This window comes from Simochromis diagramma, unplaced genomic scaffold (genome assembly GCF_900408965.1).
Source record: "Simochromis diagramma unplaced genomic scaffold, fSimDia1.1 OVJJ01000501.1, whole genome shotgun sequence".
NCBI lineage: Eukaryota > Metazoa > Chordata > Actinopteri > Cichliformes > Cichlidae > Simochromis > Simochromis diagramma.
Window position 1 is genome coordinate 4,149,246 of NW_024387320.1, and position 17,709 is coordinate 4,166,954.

Sequence of the window (17,709 nt, forward strand, 5' to 3'; positions counted from 1 at the left end):
CGGTAATGACAGTATGCCAGAGATGTGTTGGATTAATCACTTGAAGTTAAGTTACTTGAGCAGTTTTTTTTCCCCATACTCATCATTTTATATTTTTCATTTTTGCAGAAAGTGTTAACATGTTCTAGTTTACTGGCACCCCAAAGAAAAACCTGATGTGCTGTTTTGACTTTACTATGATTTAAAAAAAAAAAAAAAAAAAAAAAAAACCAAACCGTTTTCTTTCTCCATTTTGTCTCATTGAGAAGTTTACAGATAAGATGATCAAGGTGTTTTTATTTATTTGCATAGGTTAGATAATTTAACTGGCACTTTATAACCCTCAGTTTCAAATATCTTTCAAAAATATTCACAGCAGTAGTGCAGAAGTTACAAAAACCACTTTATAAATGCTTATACTGTAAAATTCTCTTTTCAACATACAGACTGAAATCTAAGAAAGGTCACATGCCTTAAACCGGATTCATACGTTTCTGGTTTGTGTGAACTGACAACCAGGCATGTTTAACTGTCTGTAAATATAAATTATGGTGCTTTAGCGGCTTATAATAATTCAATCTAACATGGAATCTGATGATCAAGAATGAAATGCAAAAAATTGTAAAGATTAAACCCAAGTTCCCATCTTACAATCTAAACAGAAAACTGGAAGCCTTGAAGTTGACCTACACAGATCTAATCAAGCCTTTAAGGCTCATTGTCCTGTCTTTAAATACTGTAAGGATTAAAAAAAAAAAAAAAGTTTAGATTCTCATACTTCAAACCATTCAATCTAAATGATATCCAAACTATGATGACCTCTTATAGTAAAGAGAAGTAAACTCATCCTGAAAGTACACATGCAAAATCTACAAGTAACTTGGTCACTTAAACAGAATACTAGAAATAGTAAAGCCATCACAGGCAACTGGCAAGAATAGTTTTAGTTCAAAACAAATAAGTTCAAGCATTGTCATGTCTCTCAATTAATCTGAGCTCCTACTTTACACAATGTGTAAGTTAAAAGTCAGGCACTGTTGGAAACAGCTACTGTAACAGCATTATGGAACAATGCTGCAACCTTACAGCTCTGATTTTAGTCATTTCAGTAATCTGGAAGAAGATGAACCACAAATCTGACAGTGATGATAAATCTAAGGATTTCTACTGAAATTATGTGCAAATCTCCATCTGATGGTAACGATGTATTAGGCAAAATCCTTCCTGGAGTCCAGCCGTGTGTTTTGCATCAGCCCAAATTAGTACCTTGAGACGTGGTCAATTTTTGAAGGCTCCGCAGCGACTGGCTCGACAAATGAAATCTTTGAGTAGATTACCGTCAATTTGCCAGAAAGCAGCAGTCTGAGTCACCTCAGTCAGGTGATTTACGCAGAATTTGAAGCAGAATTCTTCAAGGTCCTGAGTGACAGAGAAGAGAACAAATAAATAAACTGTTCTTCAACTTGGTCAAACGCTCCAACAACAGACAGTCTGAGTGTCTCGTAGTGCTGACCCAGCTTCCTGCATCCTGGTGATCCTCCCAGTTCCACTGTTCTAAGCCCCAGTTGCTCACACATGGTTTGCTTTTTTCTCATGTAGCACACAGCTGCCAACAGTCTGCATCAGATGTGTTTTATTCACTACTTGTAACTTAGTGTTGTTAGGTGAGGGAGACGGAGTGGATGCATGAAGGGTGCAGGAGGAAGGAGGCAGCACACATGATGCCCACTCTGTAGTGGTGGATGCATCAGACTATTAGTAGCCCTGCTGACATGTCGGTACAATATGACATCAAATAGTCTTTGTATTGCTGAGCTGGTGGGTTAAAAGCAGATTAATGTTGAGTCTGACTGCGTCATGCATTCTCACTTCTGTTGGATAAAAGATCAAATCAGGGCTGCAGTGCATGTGTGAAAATGACTACAGAGGCAGCTGCGGATCAGCAGGTGGAGCTGGTCATCCACCAATCAGGACTGGTGGGTGTTTTCATTAACTGTTTTTTTTTTAAGGTCAATGTTTTAACAAAGTTACTTTATCTTTTCTCTGCTGCCTCAAACATATTTGTTCTGAAAAAACAAACAAAAAAACAAAACAAAAAGTTTTTCACCCCAGCAAGAGCAAAATCTACTTTTAAGCTTTGAATCTTTAAAGAGCTTCAAGAATGAAAGATTTCAATCATTCATGCATGCAGTCATGAAGTCCTTCATAAGAACATGAAGAACTGAGGTATGAAATTAAAAAATTCTTCATTTTAATACTGCAGCTTAGTATTTTTGCAAAAACACAAAAGCACAATTGACTCTCTAGGCTCAACAAACGCTTGCTGAAAAAAAAAAATGAATCAAAATTTTAGTGGATTTTATTTGAAATTAGAATTTTATATTTAACCACAAATACTTAAAAGAAGGGACAAATGATTAAGGGGATAACAATTTAGGTTTTTACTGGAAACAAAGAAACAGTAAGTACACTGTACTTTTCAGGGTGAGGGCCATATTACTGAGTGGCCTAACTTTGTCTAACTTCCAGGTATTTTATTTTCCTCTACACTTCTCTTGAAAGTTTGAACAGTGATTTATAAAAATAATAAGTTAGACTCGGCTGCATTGTTATAAGGTTACACAGGCCTGAAAATTTTGATACATATTTTTTCTGTAAGTTGGTAAGGAAGAACAGTCTTTATGACATTTATATTGGTAAAATAAAACGACAGTTGAATAGCAGAATAGTATAAACTATGAAAAGTTTATAGTAAAATTATACCAAACATATGCACTACAAGCAGAGGCAGTTTCACTGTGACTGGCAGTACAGAAAAATGCAACTTTTGGGATGAGCACTAAAGCACAATAAAAGGCTCTGGAGACTCGTTTTTCAACTTTATGAAAAACTTTGGTTGGAATAGTTTAACTATACTTAAGAATAATTCATCATTAATCATTACTAACACTGCATTTAACTATGCAGCGTTATTAATTTGTTACATTGATGGATTAAACACAACTTTGAGACAATTTTCTTTTCTTTTTTGGATTTGTTTTTTTTGTGTTGAAGATTTTTTTTTAAAACAACAACAACAACAACAACAACAACAACAACAACAACAACACCAACACCACCCATTATTGGGGGAAGAAAAAGTGGGTAGTTCAATTCCCACTGACTTTTCCTTGGACAACATACTGCAAATTGCAACAAAGCAATTATATAAAGAATTAGCTTGATAATAATGTGTGTGTGAATGGTTAATAATGTGGCTTGTAGTATAAAATTCTTTTGAGAGGTCAGTAAGCCGAAGAAAGTGCTTTAAATACCAGCCCAAATACATTCATTGTCTATATTTATCCACCACTTTTCCCCCCACTGTTTAAGCTTGCTAGCATCACTACCTAATGTGAATCACTGCCTGATTTGAGTCATTTTCCTGCACATAAGGTTCACCTGCCTGTGGTGTCTGTCAGGTTCACATATGTGTGACTCACAGTGACGGTGACAGCTACTGTTGGAAAACCAGATGCTTTAGCATTTATGTTCTGTCTAATTTGTAGCCTAACTGATTAAAGAAGTGTGGGAGCATTTTCAGGATTTCATATTAATGCTAATGTAAATGTAATTAACAGCACACAAGTCATAATAAAATGAATTTCAGACTTTATTGGTAGGTCCTATTAAAAGTTCCAGACGGCCATGTCTGGCTTTGAAATTGAAACCTATGCTAACAAATACGTTCTATTACCTCTGTACAGACAGGCTAATAGTTTCCCTCTTGTTTGCATTATTTATGCAAAACAGGCTGCTGGCTGTAGCATCATACTGGCTGTACAGACCTGTGAGTGAAATCAACCTTCTTACTGCATTCTCAGTAGGAGTGAATAAGCTTATTTAGAAAACAAAGATTTTCACAAAACAGAACTAAGGGAGCCAGCATTTTTTCTGTGATTTAATCTAAAGTATCAATTTTACATGTGTTAAAGTAAAAAGAGCTTTCAAGGACATTTGCATATTATCACACATGCAGCTGATAGTTGGTAGACTAACCTCTGCATCATAGCGCACAGCGGCAGACAGCAGAGAAAAAGCATTTTCGACGGTGATTCCCCTCTTGATAATGTGCTGACACAGGCGTTTTAGGCGGTTCTCACAGTAGGAGGTGGCCAGATCCAGGAGCCCTGAGCCCACACAGAACCACACAGGACTGGAATTATGATTATATTCAAGAACTTTTAGTTGTAGTCCCTTTCACAGAAATAAATAAAAATACAAAAAAGTAATAAACTCATGACAAATAGATATCGTTGTTACCAATATCACTGATACTAGGTCAATGGGTAGTACTGAAATCACTCAGAGATCATGTGGTGAAGTGTATGTGGGACTGACCAATAGCATCCTCGGGAGGCAACTCCACACTGTCTGTGTAGAGGAACTCCAGAAACGAGCGGTACACAGGGTACGAGAACTGGTCTATTTCAATCACCTCCTTCATGTCTTCGTTCCAGTGAGACTGGAACATTGATCTGAAATGTTCACACCTGCACAGCAAACGATACAGACACAGGTGTTACAAGAACCATTTCTGCGTGCTTCTTTTTAAACGGTTTACAACTCCCATAACCCGATAAACCAGCTTGGCTGTTAAATTCAAACCTGATCTTGAGAACTGCTTTGTGGACATAGATGTATTTTCCATCAACACAGAACTTGAGATCCGCTGTCTCTGGGTTGTCAAACTCCTTTTTCAGAGACTGAGCCACAGTCAAGAAGTCATCGTGTTCTGGAGGGGGAAAAAACGGCACACATACAGGTCCCACAACACTCAAGCTCTGGCAACAGAAAGATAACAACTATAGCAATGAGACCAATCCCACTTCCAAAAAGGTGGGAAGCTGTGTAGAAAACACTGAAAGATTTTCAGAACCTTTAAACCCTATATTTGGTAGACAAAGACAAGACAAAGACAGCATTACACATGTTGAAACTGAAACTTTTATTACTTTTTGATAAATATATGCTCATTTTTAGTTCGAGGCCAGCATTACACTTTTAAAAAAATGGACAAGGACAACAAAAAACGTTGTAAGGTGTTCTCTAGTTAAATAAAATAAATTAAAGAGTTTTAAGTTTTTTGTTTTTTTTAAACAGCGTGCATATGTAGTGAGAGCAAAACTTTTTTGACTCCTCCCACAAAACCCATACCTAATTTAAATATGGTTGTTGTACCCTTCAAGGTCATCTTCGTGCTCACACTGGAAGCCCCATTCTTACCACTTGCCTGGAGCTATCTGGGATGCACACTGCATCCCTTCAAATGTGACGCTGAAAAAAAATAAAATAAAATCACATCGGGACAAAGAATTCCCTCGGTCACTTTTCTAACCAGAAGCCTGACTAGGAAGTAGGATTTGGTCTTATCCAGCTAACCTCAGGGTTAACTCTGGGTTCTCTGTATTATTTAAGGCAGTTTACTTCTTTCCAGGATACATTGCCAGCTTACACTGTAGAGATAACCTGCTACACAGTAAGTTTTCCTGTTTCACTTTAGAAAGCTAAAAATGTTTACTTTAGTTTTTATTAGTTTGAGTGTTAGTTTTAGTCTTTTTTTAAAAATTTAGTTTTCAAAGTTCACAACATCATTTCATTTTTTCCAAAAGTCTATATTTTATTTGTATTTTTTGTTAACTAAAATGTCTTTACATTACATCTTTAGGGTTGATTTACCTAGTTGTGAACCACCTTTGTGTGACCGCTTAGCCTGATTCCAAGTGTTGGGATAAGGAAAGCCAGATAATGGAATGAAAGCCTGGGTGTGCTGAACTTGTTTCGTAATACAAGCCAGAGATGCGTTGACTTCAAGATTGGACTTTCCAAATGAAAACTGCTCTTTGGTCTCCACATTATAGCCAAAGAACCAACTTTCACTTTTCAGTGAAGTTCAGTTTGACACAAGTTGGCATGTAAGACTTCCAAGGAGAGGTGCACAAGAAGACGACATTGAAGAGAACAGTGGTTTTTATCTTTTATGGGCGGAGTCAATACATTTTATAATTGCACATCAAATAAAAAGAGCTTCATAAAACAAACAGTGATCAATAGCCATACATTTGTGGTTAATGGAATGAAATCCAAAAATTAGTAATACTACATAATTAGTGCTATCCTTAGACTCTTTCAGATCATTCTCTTACCCACTGAAAGAAGCCTCCACATTACTGAGGGGGTGGCAAAGCAGGCAAAGACATCATCGGTGCAGGCAAAGTGTGTCAGGTGAGGGAGCACTATGGACTGGCCCCTGCACTGGCCCCACATGTACACCTGACCGCTCTGGGTTTTAGCAGCTGACGTGTGTGTGGAGTGACAGGAAGCAATCTCTACAATTCTGTTAAAGGAGCAGAGAAGTCAGTGGATGGTGGTGCAGGGACAGGATGAGTTAGATGTGTGACGCTTTACCTCACCTCTCTTTCTCAGTCAGAATCTGAACTGGGCTCAGCTGGTTGCTCTTGTTGCCAGTGCCCAGTTGTCCATATGTGTTGGCACCCCAAGCGTAAAGCAACCCTTCATCCGTTAGTGCCATGGAGTGTGCATATCCTGACACGATCTAGAGGGGAAAAAAAAAATCAAACAATTTTCAATATAACGTAGTGTTTGAAACTCTTGTCTACAATAAATAAAATAATTCCAAATTATTAGCAACACTTTTAATACATTCTATACTACAGATGTGCTTATTACAGCCTCTTAATTGTGGTTTCAATTCAATTTTATTTATATAGCACCAAATCAAAACAATAGTTGCCTCGAGGCGCTTTATATTGTAAGGTAGACCCTACAATAATACAAAGATTCCTGTGTAAAATATTGTATTTTGGGAACTTCACTCCTTTTTGGACAAAATACAGCATCACACTCAAATTCTGGTGTTTTATAATTACTCTGGCAGTAGTTTTACAGGAGTGCTAAGATTTTAAATCATCACTGTAAAGAATGCTCATTTAAGGAAAAAAAAACAAAACATAAAAACAAGTGAATATAAACCCAACTACAATTTAAATAAATAAAGTCACAGGCCCTGCATAAATGTCCATATCTAACATAGAGCTACTTATGCCATTTATTCTGCACAAAAGAATATATAAAATATAAAAGCAAATATAAACTGTAATCCAAAATGTACAGTCTTTCATACATGTGCAACAAACAGTCGTTCGTACAGAACTCATGCATGACGAGTTCTTCACTGTGAGTGAGGAAGACACAACGGTGGAAGACCAATAAAACAAAGCTAAAGCTAAAACTATCCAGAGCTCCAAGCCTGCTATAATCCAGCAGCCTCGGTATGAACAGTCAAAGGACTGAAACAGTTACAAGGACAATTTTGGAGACAAGCGAAATAACAGAAACAGGTCAATATCCTGCTTTCTGTTGAAGTTTAGTTAAGTATATATTTGAAGAAATATATTAGTAAATGATGTAAGTTCCTGACATTTGGTTTGTTATAGAATTTTGTAGTAACTGCTTTTGTACAACACGATAATATGACAGCAATTCATTTTCATTTGTTTCAGCGAAAGAAACAACTCACTGCAGTTTGGGAGGAATAGTAAAATTTACTAATTTATTTATGAAAGTACTTTTCTGTATTTAAAAAAAAAAATAAGAAAAGGTCTAATCTTTGATATTTTGGATAGAGATGTTATTATATATCATTTTAGATACTGGTATGTGTGGATTTTTGTTTTCTATGATTAGCATACAGATTATTGAGTTTCTGACACAAACAAGTCTAGAGATTATAATCAGTTAATTCCCGAGTCCTTGTTTTTGCCAAATTCCCTCAAGGCATTCCTAAGAGTTGCCCAACCCAAAAACATCAGGATCTAGCTGTAGTTGAGGCATATAAAAACATTAGAATATATGTCATTTTTTTTTAAAAACTTCATACAAATTGTTTCACAGTAACCTGACGTGTGTAATCTCACACCTGTTGCACACATAAACCCTGCAGACCAACAAGTCGACAGGGGGTGAGCTGGTTCCCATTGTTTCCAAGTCCAAGTTGTCCGTTGCCGTTATAGCCCCAGCCGTACACCTAGAGAGACAAAAAGAGAACATGAGTGCTGCTTCAGTGAGAGTAAGCCAATACAGTTTCATAAAGCTCCAGGATAAGTTAAAAAAAAAAAAATCACCTCTCCATTATCCACTACTGCCAGGGATGAGGTCTGACCACAGACGATACTCACAGCCACCTTGTTCTGCAGGCAGCTGGACACCCTGCGGGGTGTGGGCTGGTTCGCTGTGGAGCCTGAGCCCACTTGACCACAGTTATTGTAACCCCATGCATACACCTGCCAGGCAAAAAGATAAAGTTAAGAATAAGAACAGGATGAAATTTTCTATGAAAGCCAGATACTTTAAAAATAATTTGAAAAGGTTATTACCCCCTCTCACTTCTCCTTCGAGTCAACAGATTTATCTTAAGGTCAAAGTGACAATGTAATATAAAGCTACTTAAAATGATAGTTCTTACTGCTTACATTGTTTGTACTGACAACATAAAGGCATACAAGGAATGATATATGGGAATTATAAATATCACATTATGGTTTGCATCCAAATATCATGTCACATTTGACCTCTGACCTCACTTTTACATTTCGCATCTTTTTTTAAGCCGACCCCATAATGTGTTACATCTTTAAAGAAAGTACTGTAGAGAGAAAGAATGAGCTGCATGGTTACTGTCAGAGATGAGGTATAATATTATATATGTGTGGAAATATGTGTGTGTATGTATGTACGGATGCATACATGTATATATACATATATGTATGTATGTGCATGTATGTATAACTTGTACATATCTTTCTTGTGTAAATGTAAATTTGTCTGTTATTGTGTAAATACTTACGCTATTGTGTACTTCACACACATGGAGAAATGCCAAACTGCCTTTCATTGTTCTTGTAACAGTGACAATAAAAAGCTATTCTATTAAGCTCAAGTTATTCGCGTTATTTAAGTCATTTACAAATCAATACCTATAATCTTTTACCTACTCCTCCATAATGTTTGAAATCAAAGCAAACATGTCATGCTACCCTTATCTCATTTTTAGTGTACTACAAACGTATGCATTTATATTTTATTTTTAATAACATCATTTATGAAAGTATGTGTAAAACAAAATGAAATGTAAATATATTATACTAAATAATATAACACTATCCCCTTAAATGTAAATACTGTACAAAGAGTGAGCTGACTTGGCTCATGTTTTATGGTTATTACTGTTTTTTTGTTTGTTTAATTTTTTTGTAAGATTTGCAAGAACATGTCAGCCATGTTCACAGCAGTGAATGATGGATTTATTAAGTTCCAAATGTGATTATTGTATCAGCTGTATAACAAGAAAAATACACAGACTCTCTGGCTACCAAGATAGCTGCATCCCTCATATTAAAAACAGGGGAAAAAAAAAAAATTTGAGCAGCCAGCATCTAACAGAGCTCACTAACTGTGTGAAGCAACTCGAAGCACAATACATTCCTTGTGGCTGGGCTTATTTTTCTAGGTTCTTAACTCAGGGGGCTCAAATGTAGCTGTGACTGGAATACGGGTAAGTGTTAGGGTCCATTAACTAGGTAACAGCTTTAGTCAGAGCAGAGTCACCTGTGTAATTAGAAAAGTTTCAAACAGGCGTCTGTATTTCCCTCTCTGTAAATCTGCTGTAAAAGTAAATTATTTTTGTCTCTCTTCTTTAACTCCTACAAACTCACTTCTCCTGTATCAGTTAGAGCCATTGAGTGGTGAGAGCCACAGGCCACCTCTGTGACCTTCTTATTGAGCAGGTTGGCAGACACGAGCACTGGAGCTACTCCTTGGTTGGTTGTCCCATTTCCCAGTTGGCTGTAGCCATTATGGCCCCAGGCAAATAGCTCTCCATCTGAAATACAAAGAGTTTAGTCATTCTCCTGCACTTTTTAATCCAACTGTAAAGAGGAGGATTACATCTTTTGTTAAGCTACCCTCTGTGGCCAGCAGGATGTGGGGTCCACTACCGTAAGTCAGGCTAACCACCTTTCTGCCACTCAGGAAGTCCAGTTTTTTGGGTACAATTGTGCTCAGGCTGTCCCCTGTTCCCAGGCAGTTACTGCAGTTCAGCCCAAACACAAACACCTGAGTGTGGAGGTCGGGGGAGAGGAAAAAAGAAAAAAAGAATTCAGTGTTGATTGGTGATAAGGAGTGCTAAACAGACAGCGCCAGTCAGCTGAGTAGGGAACGGGTCAGAGTACAAACACAGAAACATCAACACCAGCAGGCAACGCAGAGAGGAAGATGTGTGTTAATTGTGCAATAACACAAATATAAAAGATCATTTTAAAAGAAAGGTGCATTTTCTTTCCTGACTTAAATTCATTACAATGGTATGAAAAATCTTTTTACACTTGACAAAGTTCCCATTCACAAACCTCTAAAAAGTGTTTTTCTTATCACAGTGGTACCACGATTTAGCCACTTAGCATGTGTTAAAGCAGAGGTGCTCACATTTCTAGGAGCCAGGGAAAGGACCCCCCTTTCTCCTAAAATCTTAACATTGATTTAGCTGGCTTGGGTTTCGCATCACCTGATAATGTAGACTGACTCAAATATTTGTTAATGCTTATGAGCTAGATAATGTGCCAAGATACAAACCAAAAGGAGTGATTTTTTGCAGCCTTACAAACAAACTAACATAGAATTTCTTCTGGCCAAACAATAATATTTTTTCTTATTTATTTATTCAGTTGGTTGGTTAGTTAGCTAACCTTTATTTAACCAGGAGAATATGACTCACAACCACGTCCTTGCCAAGAAAGACAACAGTACAAACAACAGAGGTGTGTGTGTTATGCAACTCCGTTTTATGCAACACAGACAAATACACACAGAACCCCCCCCCACACACACACACACACACAAATTAACTACACTAAAATACAGCTGATTAAAAAAAAACGAAACCAACCAAAATGTAAAACTAAAACTTCAGCATCAATAAAGCCTGAAACCTCAACAGTCTTTATAATAAGTCAGTGTCAGTAACGAGGGTAATAATATTCAGGCAAAACATTTTCAGGCTGAAGGAACTGCAGTCTCTTTAAGTTCATTTAGTGAGACCAGTTCCTTAAATGTAGTTAATTTTACATCTGATTCTAGGAGTAAGGAGCTGCAAAGTTTAATGCTCTTTCTCCAAGTTCAGTGGAAATCTTTAGAGCACACAGAAGATACGAGTCTTGGGACCTAAGGCAACAAGTTAACAAACTTTCTGATCAATGTAAGTCAGTAAGATGGGAACAGACCAAGATATTATCAATAAGACTATATCGGTGGTTGAGTCTTCAAAATGACAAAGCAGATCACCCGACCTAAGCATGCAATGTACACCACCTGGGTCTGGGTGCAGTTCCCCCCTCCAGGGGCAAGGGTACCTAGACCCGGGTTCGTAGAGTACGCTTGGGGAGTGTGATCGTGTGTAGAGCGTCTCTTTATGTCTGTCTCCACGTTGGTTGAGTGTGGAGTAAGTGCATATGAGAGCATGAGGGTGGGAATGGATGTTTGTATCTGTGTGTGCCTGTATGTCTGTGTCTATATGTCAGGTTGGGTATCAGACGCCACCTCTCTGGGGACATCTCAGGCCCTCCAAGGTTTGGAGGCCTATCTCCCCCCACCACCACTTCCCCTGCCGGTGGCGGACTCCCTCAGGACATCGGTGCGTTGGTGGTTCTTTGTGTCCGGGGATGGGCGTCCAGGTACACACCGGCTCACTCCTTGGCGGTCGATTATCGGGGCCTGGAGCCTGGGGCCCGCTCAGGCCACTTCGGAGGTGGGGTGCCCCCGGCCTCTCGGCCTGGGGCTCGGTCACTCAGGCACAGCTGGCTGCCGGCGGAGCTCACGGGCGCGTCACTGCAACCCCCCCAGCTTCTGCTCCGCGGCTGCTGAGTGAGCCCTCATCTGGGACTCTCCTCAGCTCTTACTGGGACAGTGGCGCGGCTGCCCCTCTGTTAGTCTTCCTTGGTCTCTTGTGTTCTGGGGGCCTCTGGATGTCTGGAGTTTTGATCTCCTCCATACCTGCTTCATGCCCTGGAGGACGGGGCAGTGGCTCCCCACACCCTCTAGCACAGCGGTCCCCAACCCCCGGGCCTCGGACCGGTACCGGTCCGTGAGTCGTTTGGTACCGGGCCGCGAGAGTTGAGGCTCAGGTGTGAAATGTATGGTTTTCAGGGTTTTTATCGGTTTTCAGCGTTATTTTGTTATCGTTTTTATCGTTTACTCGGTTTTCCTTGGTCTTTTTACGTGTGTTATGAATAAATTTTCTTTTTTTCGGTACCGGTACTAGTTTTATTTTGTTGTATTTATCCGCGGCACCTTAAAGGCCGGTCCATGAAAATATTGTCGGACATAAACCGGTCCGTGGCACAAAAAAGGTTGGGGACCGCTGCTCTAGCAGATCATTACATGAAGGAACCTTTTAAAAAAACAAGCGCGTCCATGCTCACAGGTGTACACACGGGTGATCACACACACACAAACTACACCCTTTTTGGCTGCTACCTCAAAGCACACTGTGTGCTGTCGATCTTACGTGCTGCACAATAATGTTTAATATTTAGTATTTACTGTCATATATATCACATATATATCATTGTGATGTTGTTTATTCTATTACTCTTGCTTTCTTCTTCTTGTTTTCTTTTTTCTTTCTCAACAGGTGATCGATATATGCATTTTGTTTTCTCTGCTTATTCTGTTGGTTTTTGTTTTTTGCCCTTCTCCCCCGTCCCTCTTTTCAGCTGTTTTTCTTTCCCTCTTTCTTTCTCCCCTTCTAAAAAAAAAAAAAAAAAAAAAAAAAAGCATGCAATGTACAGCATGTGACTCTTAAAAGCTTTAAGGTTTGTAATAAATCTCAGTGCTCCATGATAGACAGAATCCAGCATATGTAAGCACAGTGAAGATCCCCTTGCATCACCATAATCGAACACTTTCACAGGAGTGGAATCAACATCTTAAGAGTTAACGACACACAACACGGTATAAACTGTGTATATAAATTTTATTTTAAAAAAAATTTAAAACCCCTTAGCTGGGTTCCAGAATCCTGGAGAACCACTGAGCTAAAACACCAACAACATCAAAGTAATTCAAATCATCTAGCTAGCTACTGCAAGTTTTAGTACTAATTAAAAAAGGATGAAAGGACCAGAGATCCATCCTTTTAAACAACTGTCTTGAACCCTTTAAGCTTATTTTGTAATTTTGGCTGTAAAATTACAAGATAATTCTCATCTTTCAGGAGCATCTTTTCAGTGTTCAGACACCAGAACTTGTGAATGCTTTGTGAACCGTGATACACTGAATATCCCTGTAAAGCCTGCCTTCTTTTCTTTCCGAAACTTTTTTTTTTTTTAACAAAGCCTTTGCTAAAAGGGGTCATCTGATTGTTGGGGGTTTCTCTGTTTTCTCTGAGTTATTGTAGGGTCTTTATTACCTTACAATATAAGGTGAAGCGCCTTGAGGCAACTGTTGTTGTTCTGTGTTACATCATGTGAATAAATACTTTTCAGCAAGTCTTAACAGTTTTGAGCTTTTTTAAAATGGCAAATAACTGATTTTCAACACTAGCATTCAACTGCAATCTTTACACATCAGGCTGTTACAATACAACATTTAAAATTGTTATTATTGTTATTTATTCTTTAACTTTTGGGTCTCTTTATGGTCTCCAGATGAAAAATCTGGTTCTTTCCCTGGAGCTATTGTCAGAAATATTGAGTACTACAGCTTAAAACACACAGCTACTGAGAGGCAGTCTCTGTTTATCATGCTACAATAACACTGACATAAAAAAAAATTCAATGCAGTGTAAGCATGCTCTGTGGTGGATTACCTACTGTAAGCATGTTTTCTTCTACCACTGATTAAAGTTGAATGCGGTGTAAACTGAACCCAACAGCTGTTTTCAAGGTAGGACACTCAAACAATCCACACTAGGCTGAATGAAATTACAATAATGTAAACATAAAATGTAGCTTAAAGGCTAAAAACGTGGAAAAACAACAGGTCATCTGACTATCAATTATGCAACATGAAGCAAGCTTCAAAGCTTTCAGTCATCTTGCTCTTGATTAACACAACCACAACCCTGTTTTCCCTCTGACCCCTCACCTCATCATCATTGGTAATGTAGATGGCCTCATTAGCAGATGATCCAAACACGCATGCTTTCCGTATGGAAGCGAGCTCCTGAGGCCCCATCAGGCTGAAAATGGGCCACTTGGTTACATCCACCATGGTGTCCTCACAGTATATGGCAAGGGTGGCAGGCTAGAAGGATGAACTTCAATCCACAGGTGGGACACGGGACAGGGAGAGGGGGAAGGTCTGAAGAGGCAAGGCTGCCAGCGCTGCAGTCACTGGACACAAACACAAGCAAAATTGTAATGTCTTCCAGATAATCATCTTTTCACAATATATTGTTAGTTCAGTGTAGCTTTAATTCAAAGGGCTTCAGGTTTAAGTCAAGGGTTTTTGGCTTGTTAAAAAAAAAAAAAAAAAAAAAAAAAAGAGTCAATGGCTGTTTTGGAAGTACAGCCATTTTCATACATATTCAGAAGTTTTATGGCCAGATAAAGGCTATTCACTTGTTATTTCATGACAAAGTGTTTAATTTACATTTTATTGCTTTTCATTGTAATTTTAAATATGAGGTCCAAAGAGACATCAGTGCAAGTGGAGGAGGTCATCATTAGGTGGAAAAAACAAAATAAAACATATCAGAGATTTAAAAAAAAAAAAAAAAAACTTTAGGTGGAGTCTAATCAACAATCTGCTACATTCTTTAAAAGAATCAGTGCACCAGGAACCTCAGCAAGACCAAAAGGCCTGCATCTGATTCTAGGAGTAAGGAGCTGCAAAGTTTAATGCTCTTTCTTTAAGTTCAGTGGAAATCTTTAGAGCATACGAGTCTTGGGACCTAAGGCAACAAGTTAACAAACTTTCTGATCAATGTAAGTGGCGTGGCTACGTCTACAGCCTGTCCGCAGCTCGGACATAAGCATTTCACTACATGTTGTACTCTGTATAATTGCTTTGTTTGTTTAAGTTTATATGGATGCCAGTGGAGCTAGGCCACTACCGTTCATTGGTGATGTGACTGCTCACAGAAGCAGCAAGGTGAATTATGACGTGTACTGCCTTTACTTCTTGCTCAGATTCAAGCAAGTGCTACAAAAATTATCATTCTGCTCTTCACAACCGATATCAGATGACACTGCGAGCTGGGCAAATGTAACGTTGCATCCTTACTTTTATTTTCCCCGTAGCTTACTCTAACTCTAAAGTTTTAAAAAGTATAATTCTGCTTTGGAGAATCTTCTACTTTATATTCATCACAGACATCACACACACACATGCTGTTTTGACTCTCACTTATATGGTTATGGGTAAACACAGCTTATGATCCTCAAGGTCTTAAGGTTTTCTGATAAAATGGGTGTTAAAAGCGTAGTAAGCCGGGTCACAGAGGTTCTTTGTTTGGTAACAACACGGCTAAATCAGTGTTGTGCTAAACACTAACTAAAACTTTAAGTGTAATATCTTTGCTTATTTTGGTAGACTGTAATCAACAGGATTTATAAAGAGGTCATATATAAAATAAAGAAATGACCTTTGTTGCAATAATCTTTATGACTCTGTGTTATGCACCCACATTACAATTGCTCCGCACCTTTAAGGTGACTTTAAATATCCCAAAAGAACTGTGATGTTCTATTTTTTCCCCAATTTTTGCTGCCCTCTTGGCTAGCTTTCTCTTGAAAAAGCTATTTTAAATGTCAGCTACACTTTCTCCCTGGATAAGTAAAGGATATAGAAGAGCCTTTTTCCCCTGTTAAAAGCGTCTACCTTATGACATGAATGTTCTTTCTGACTAAAACTAACTTGGTATCATTCAGAAGAGATATGCTTGACAAGTAATTTACACTTTAAAGACGGACTATTTATTTGTTTATTTTTGACAAATGCCGGAAATCCCTTTCTGACACAACACAGGCGTCATCCCGTAAATACCCACCCCCTCCCACCTGCATCATGTGTAATGATTAAAACCACTCGTAGTTACTGTTACATGACCACAGCTTGCTGTTTAATGTTTGCTATTGTTAACAAAGGCATTACTCAGCACAGTGAGTCCAGCTGACGCATCACAACACACCGTGAATGCAGCTGGTACTTGACGCACCCGCTGGGAAAATCGGTACTAACTTATCTTTTAATTGGCTACAGCTAGCGTTTAAGACTTTTAAAAAAAAACAAACACACACATTTCAGTTTGATTGTTTTTTTTTTTTTAAAAAGCTACAACATTAATACGTTCCCGTTGACTCACCCGTTAGGCAGGTCTGCTTCTACAGCCGTTGGCGCTTGCTCCTGGCCGCCTCACCATGGCACATAACGGCTGACAACAGTCCGTTCTCACTTTCTGCCGTGGCCGCCGTGCTCAAGTGCGTTTATTTGCGGAAGTGAGGAGAAAAATAATGTCACGTGATTCTAAGACCAGCACAGTCGATTGCAGATTTCACCAATTTTTCCCTTTCGCCTCTATCCCCACCTCGCATTTTCCTACCAAATCTAGCTGTGGTTTTCAGCTAGATTAGTATGCAGTTAACCTCCAAGTAGTACACTAGATTTCACATTCATTCGCCGAAGAGGAATATTTGGTCAGGTTTAAGAAAAATAAGACTGTTTTGTTAGATAGTTATTCTTTTATGCCGTATCCAAAATGCAACATGGATATAACCAGAACTTAATAAACACCTAGGATTTGAAGTTGGAGACATCTGGTCTTTTGCAGCCCAAATTTCAGAATTAATATTTTTATACTCATGGAGGTTTTTTGTTTTTTTTGATGCGGTGGGGAGACTAGTAGTGCGTTTGTGTCTGTTATTTGTAAGTGTAAAGAACAATCCTGACGCACAGTTTAAAGTACTGTATTCTTTAATGTCTTAAACATCAGTTATGTACATTGCTTATGTCAGACTACATAAATAAAAATCAGATTTTACCCAGAGGTACCAGAATCAGCAGGAAAAACAGCTTCTGAAAATAAAGTTTGCCTTACCTCTCTATAATAAAAGGTCGTTCTTTCTCTGATTGCATTTTCTCATCATTGAAATATACTTTGAGTGTCTCTCCCTGTTTTTTGTCAGGTTTTTTTTTTTTTAAAGTTTCAAGACAACTGAGTGCCCGGATCTGCAAAGGAAGCTTTTGTAATGCAACCAAAACCTTCAGATCTAAGTGGACATTTTAGTCGCCTGCTCTTCCAAAGGTCAAGAAAGAAGTTAGCATCCTCACTCAAGAGATGATCCATTCTCAGATTTGCTGTGTGCCTCTTTAGAGTTATTGATTACATATTCTTCCAAAATGCACCATGTTATGTAAAATACTTGTACTTCACCCCCCTAAAAAAAACAAAAAACAAAACAAAAAAAAAAACAATTCCCCACGCGGTTAACTTGGTGCATTTGGATCTGGGTCAAGCAGGATTAATGTTCCATTTGGAGGCCTCTTATCTTATTTTGCTTCTTTTTGTACTCCACAGGAAACCCAGATTCAGTGTTTGCAGTCCAAGTTAATCATTGAGTGAGCCAATGTGTTCATCAACACTCACGTAAGGATTCGGCTAACGGAAACATTCAC

At 38.4% G+C, this 17,709-nt stretch overlaps 1 protein-coding gene across 3 annotated transcripts; it reads right to left on the minus strand.

Annotated features, from left to right (window-relative positions):
- Positions 1-18: 18 nt before the first annotated feature.
- LOC120717473 (RCC1 and BTB domain-containing protein 1-like) lies at positions 19-16,533 on the minus strand. 3 transcript variants are annotated; one of them, XM_040005500.1, is made up of 12 exons: positions 16,400-16,532; positions 14,179-14,426; positions 10,002-10,152; positions 9,753-9,919; positions 8,163-8,321; positions 7,958-8,065; positions 6,432-6,574; positions 6,165-6,355; positions 4,627-4,753; positions 4,360-4,511; positions 4,018-4,148; positions 19-1,398 (listed from the first exon to the last, which is right to left on the minus strand). In XM_040005500.1, exons 2-12 carry the CDS (start codon positions 14,302-14,304, stop codon positions 1,258-1,260), a joined length of 1,596 nt encoding a protein of 531 aa, XP_039861434.1. In that variant the 5' UTR covers positions 14,305-14,426; positions 16,400-16,532; the 3' UTR covers positions 19-1,257. The 3 variants fall into 3 exon arrangements, with proteins under 3 accessions (XP_039861434.1, XP_039861435.1, XP_039861436.1); XM_040005501.1 differs by lacking the exon at positions 19-1,398 and adding an exon at positions 1,976-3,806 and having other exon boundaries at positions 16,400-16,533; XM_040005502.1 differs by lacking the exons at positions 19-1,398; positions 4,018-4,148; positions 4,360-4,511 and having other exon boundaries at positions 4,635-4,802; positions 16,400-16,531.
- Positions 16,534-17,709: the final 1,176 nt, after the last annotated feature.

Coding starts and splice junctions, on each gene's coding strand:
- LOC120717473 (XM_040005500.1), bottom strand. CDS start 14,304: ATGGTGGATGTAACCAAGTGGCCCATTTTCAGCCTGATGGGGCCTCAG. Junction 6,575..7,957: donor AGGGTTTATGTGTGCAACAG/GTGTGAGATTAC, acceptor TTTCCCCTCTAG/ATCGTGTCAGGATATGCACA. Junction 6,356..6,431: donor ATTCTGACTGAGAAAGAGAG/GTGAGGTAAAGC, acceptor CTCCTTTAACAG/AATTGTAGAGATTGCTTCCT.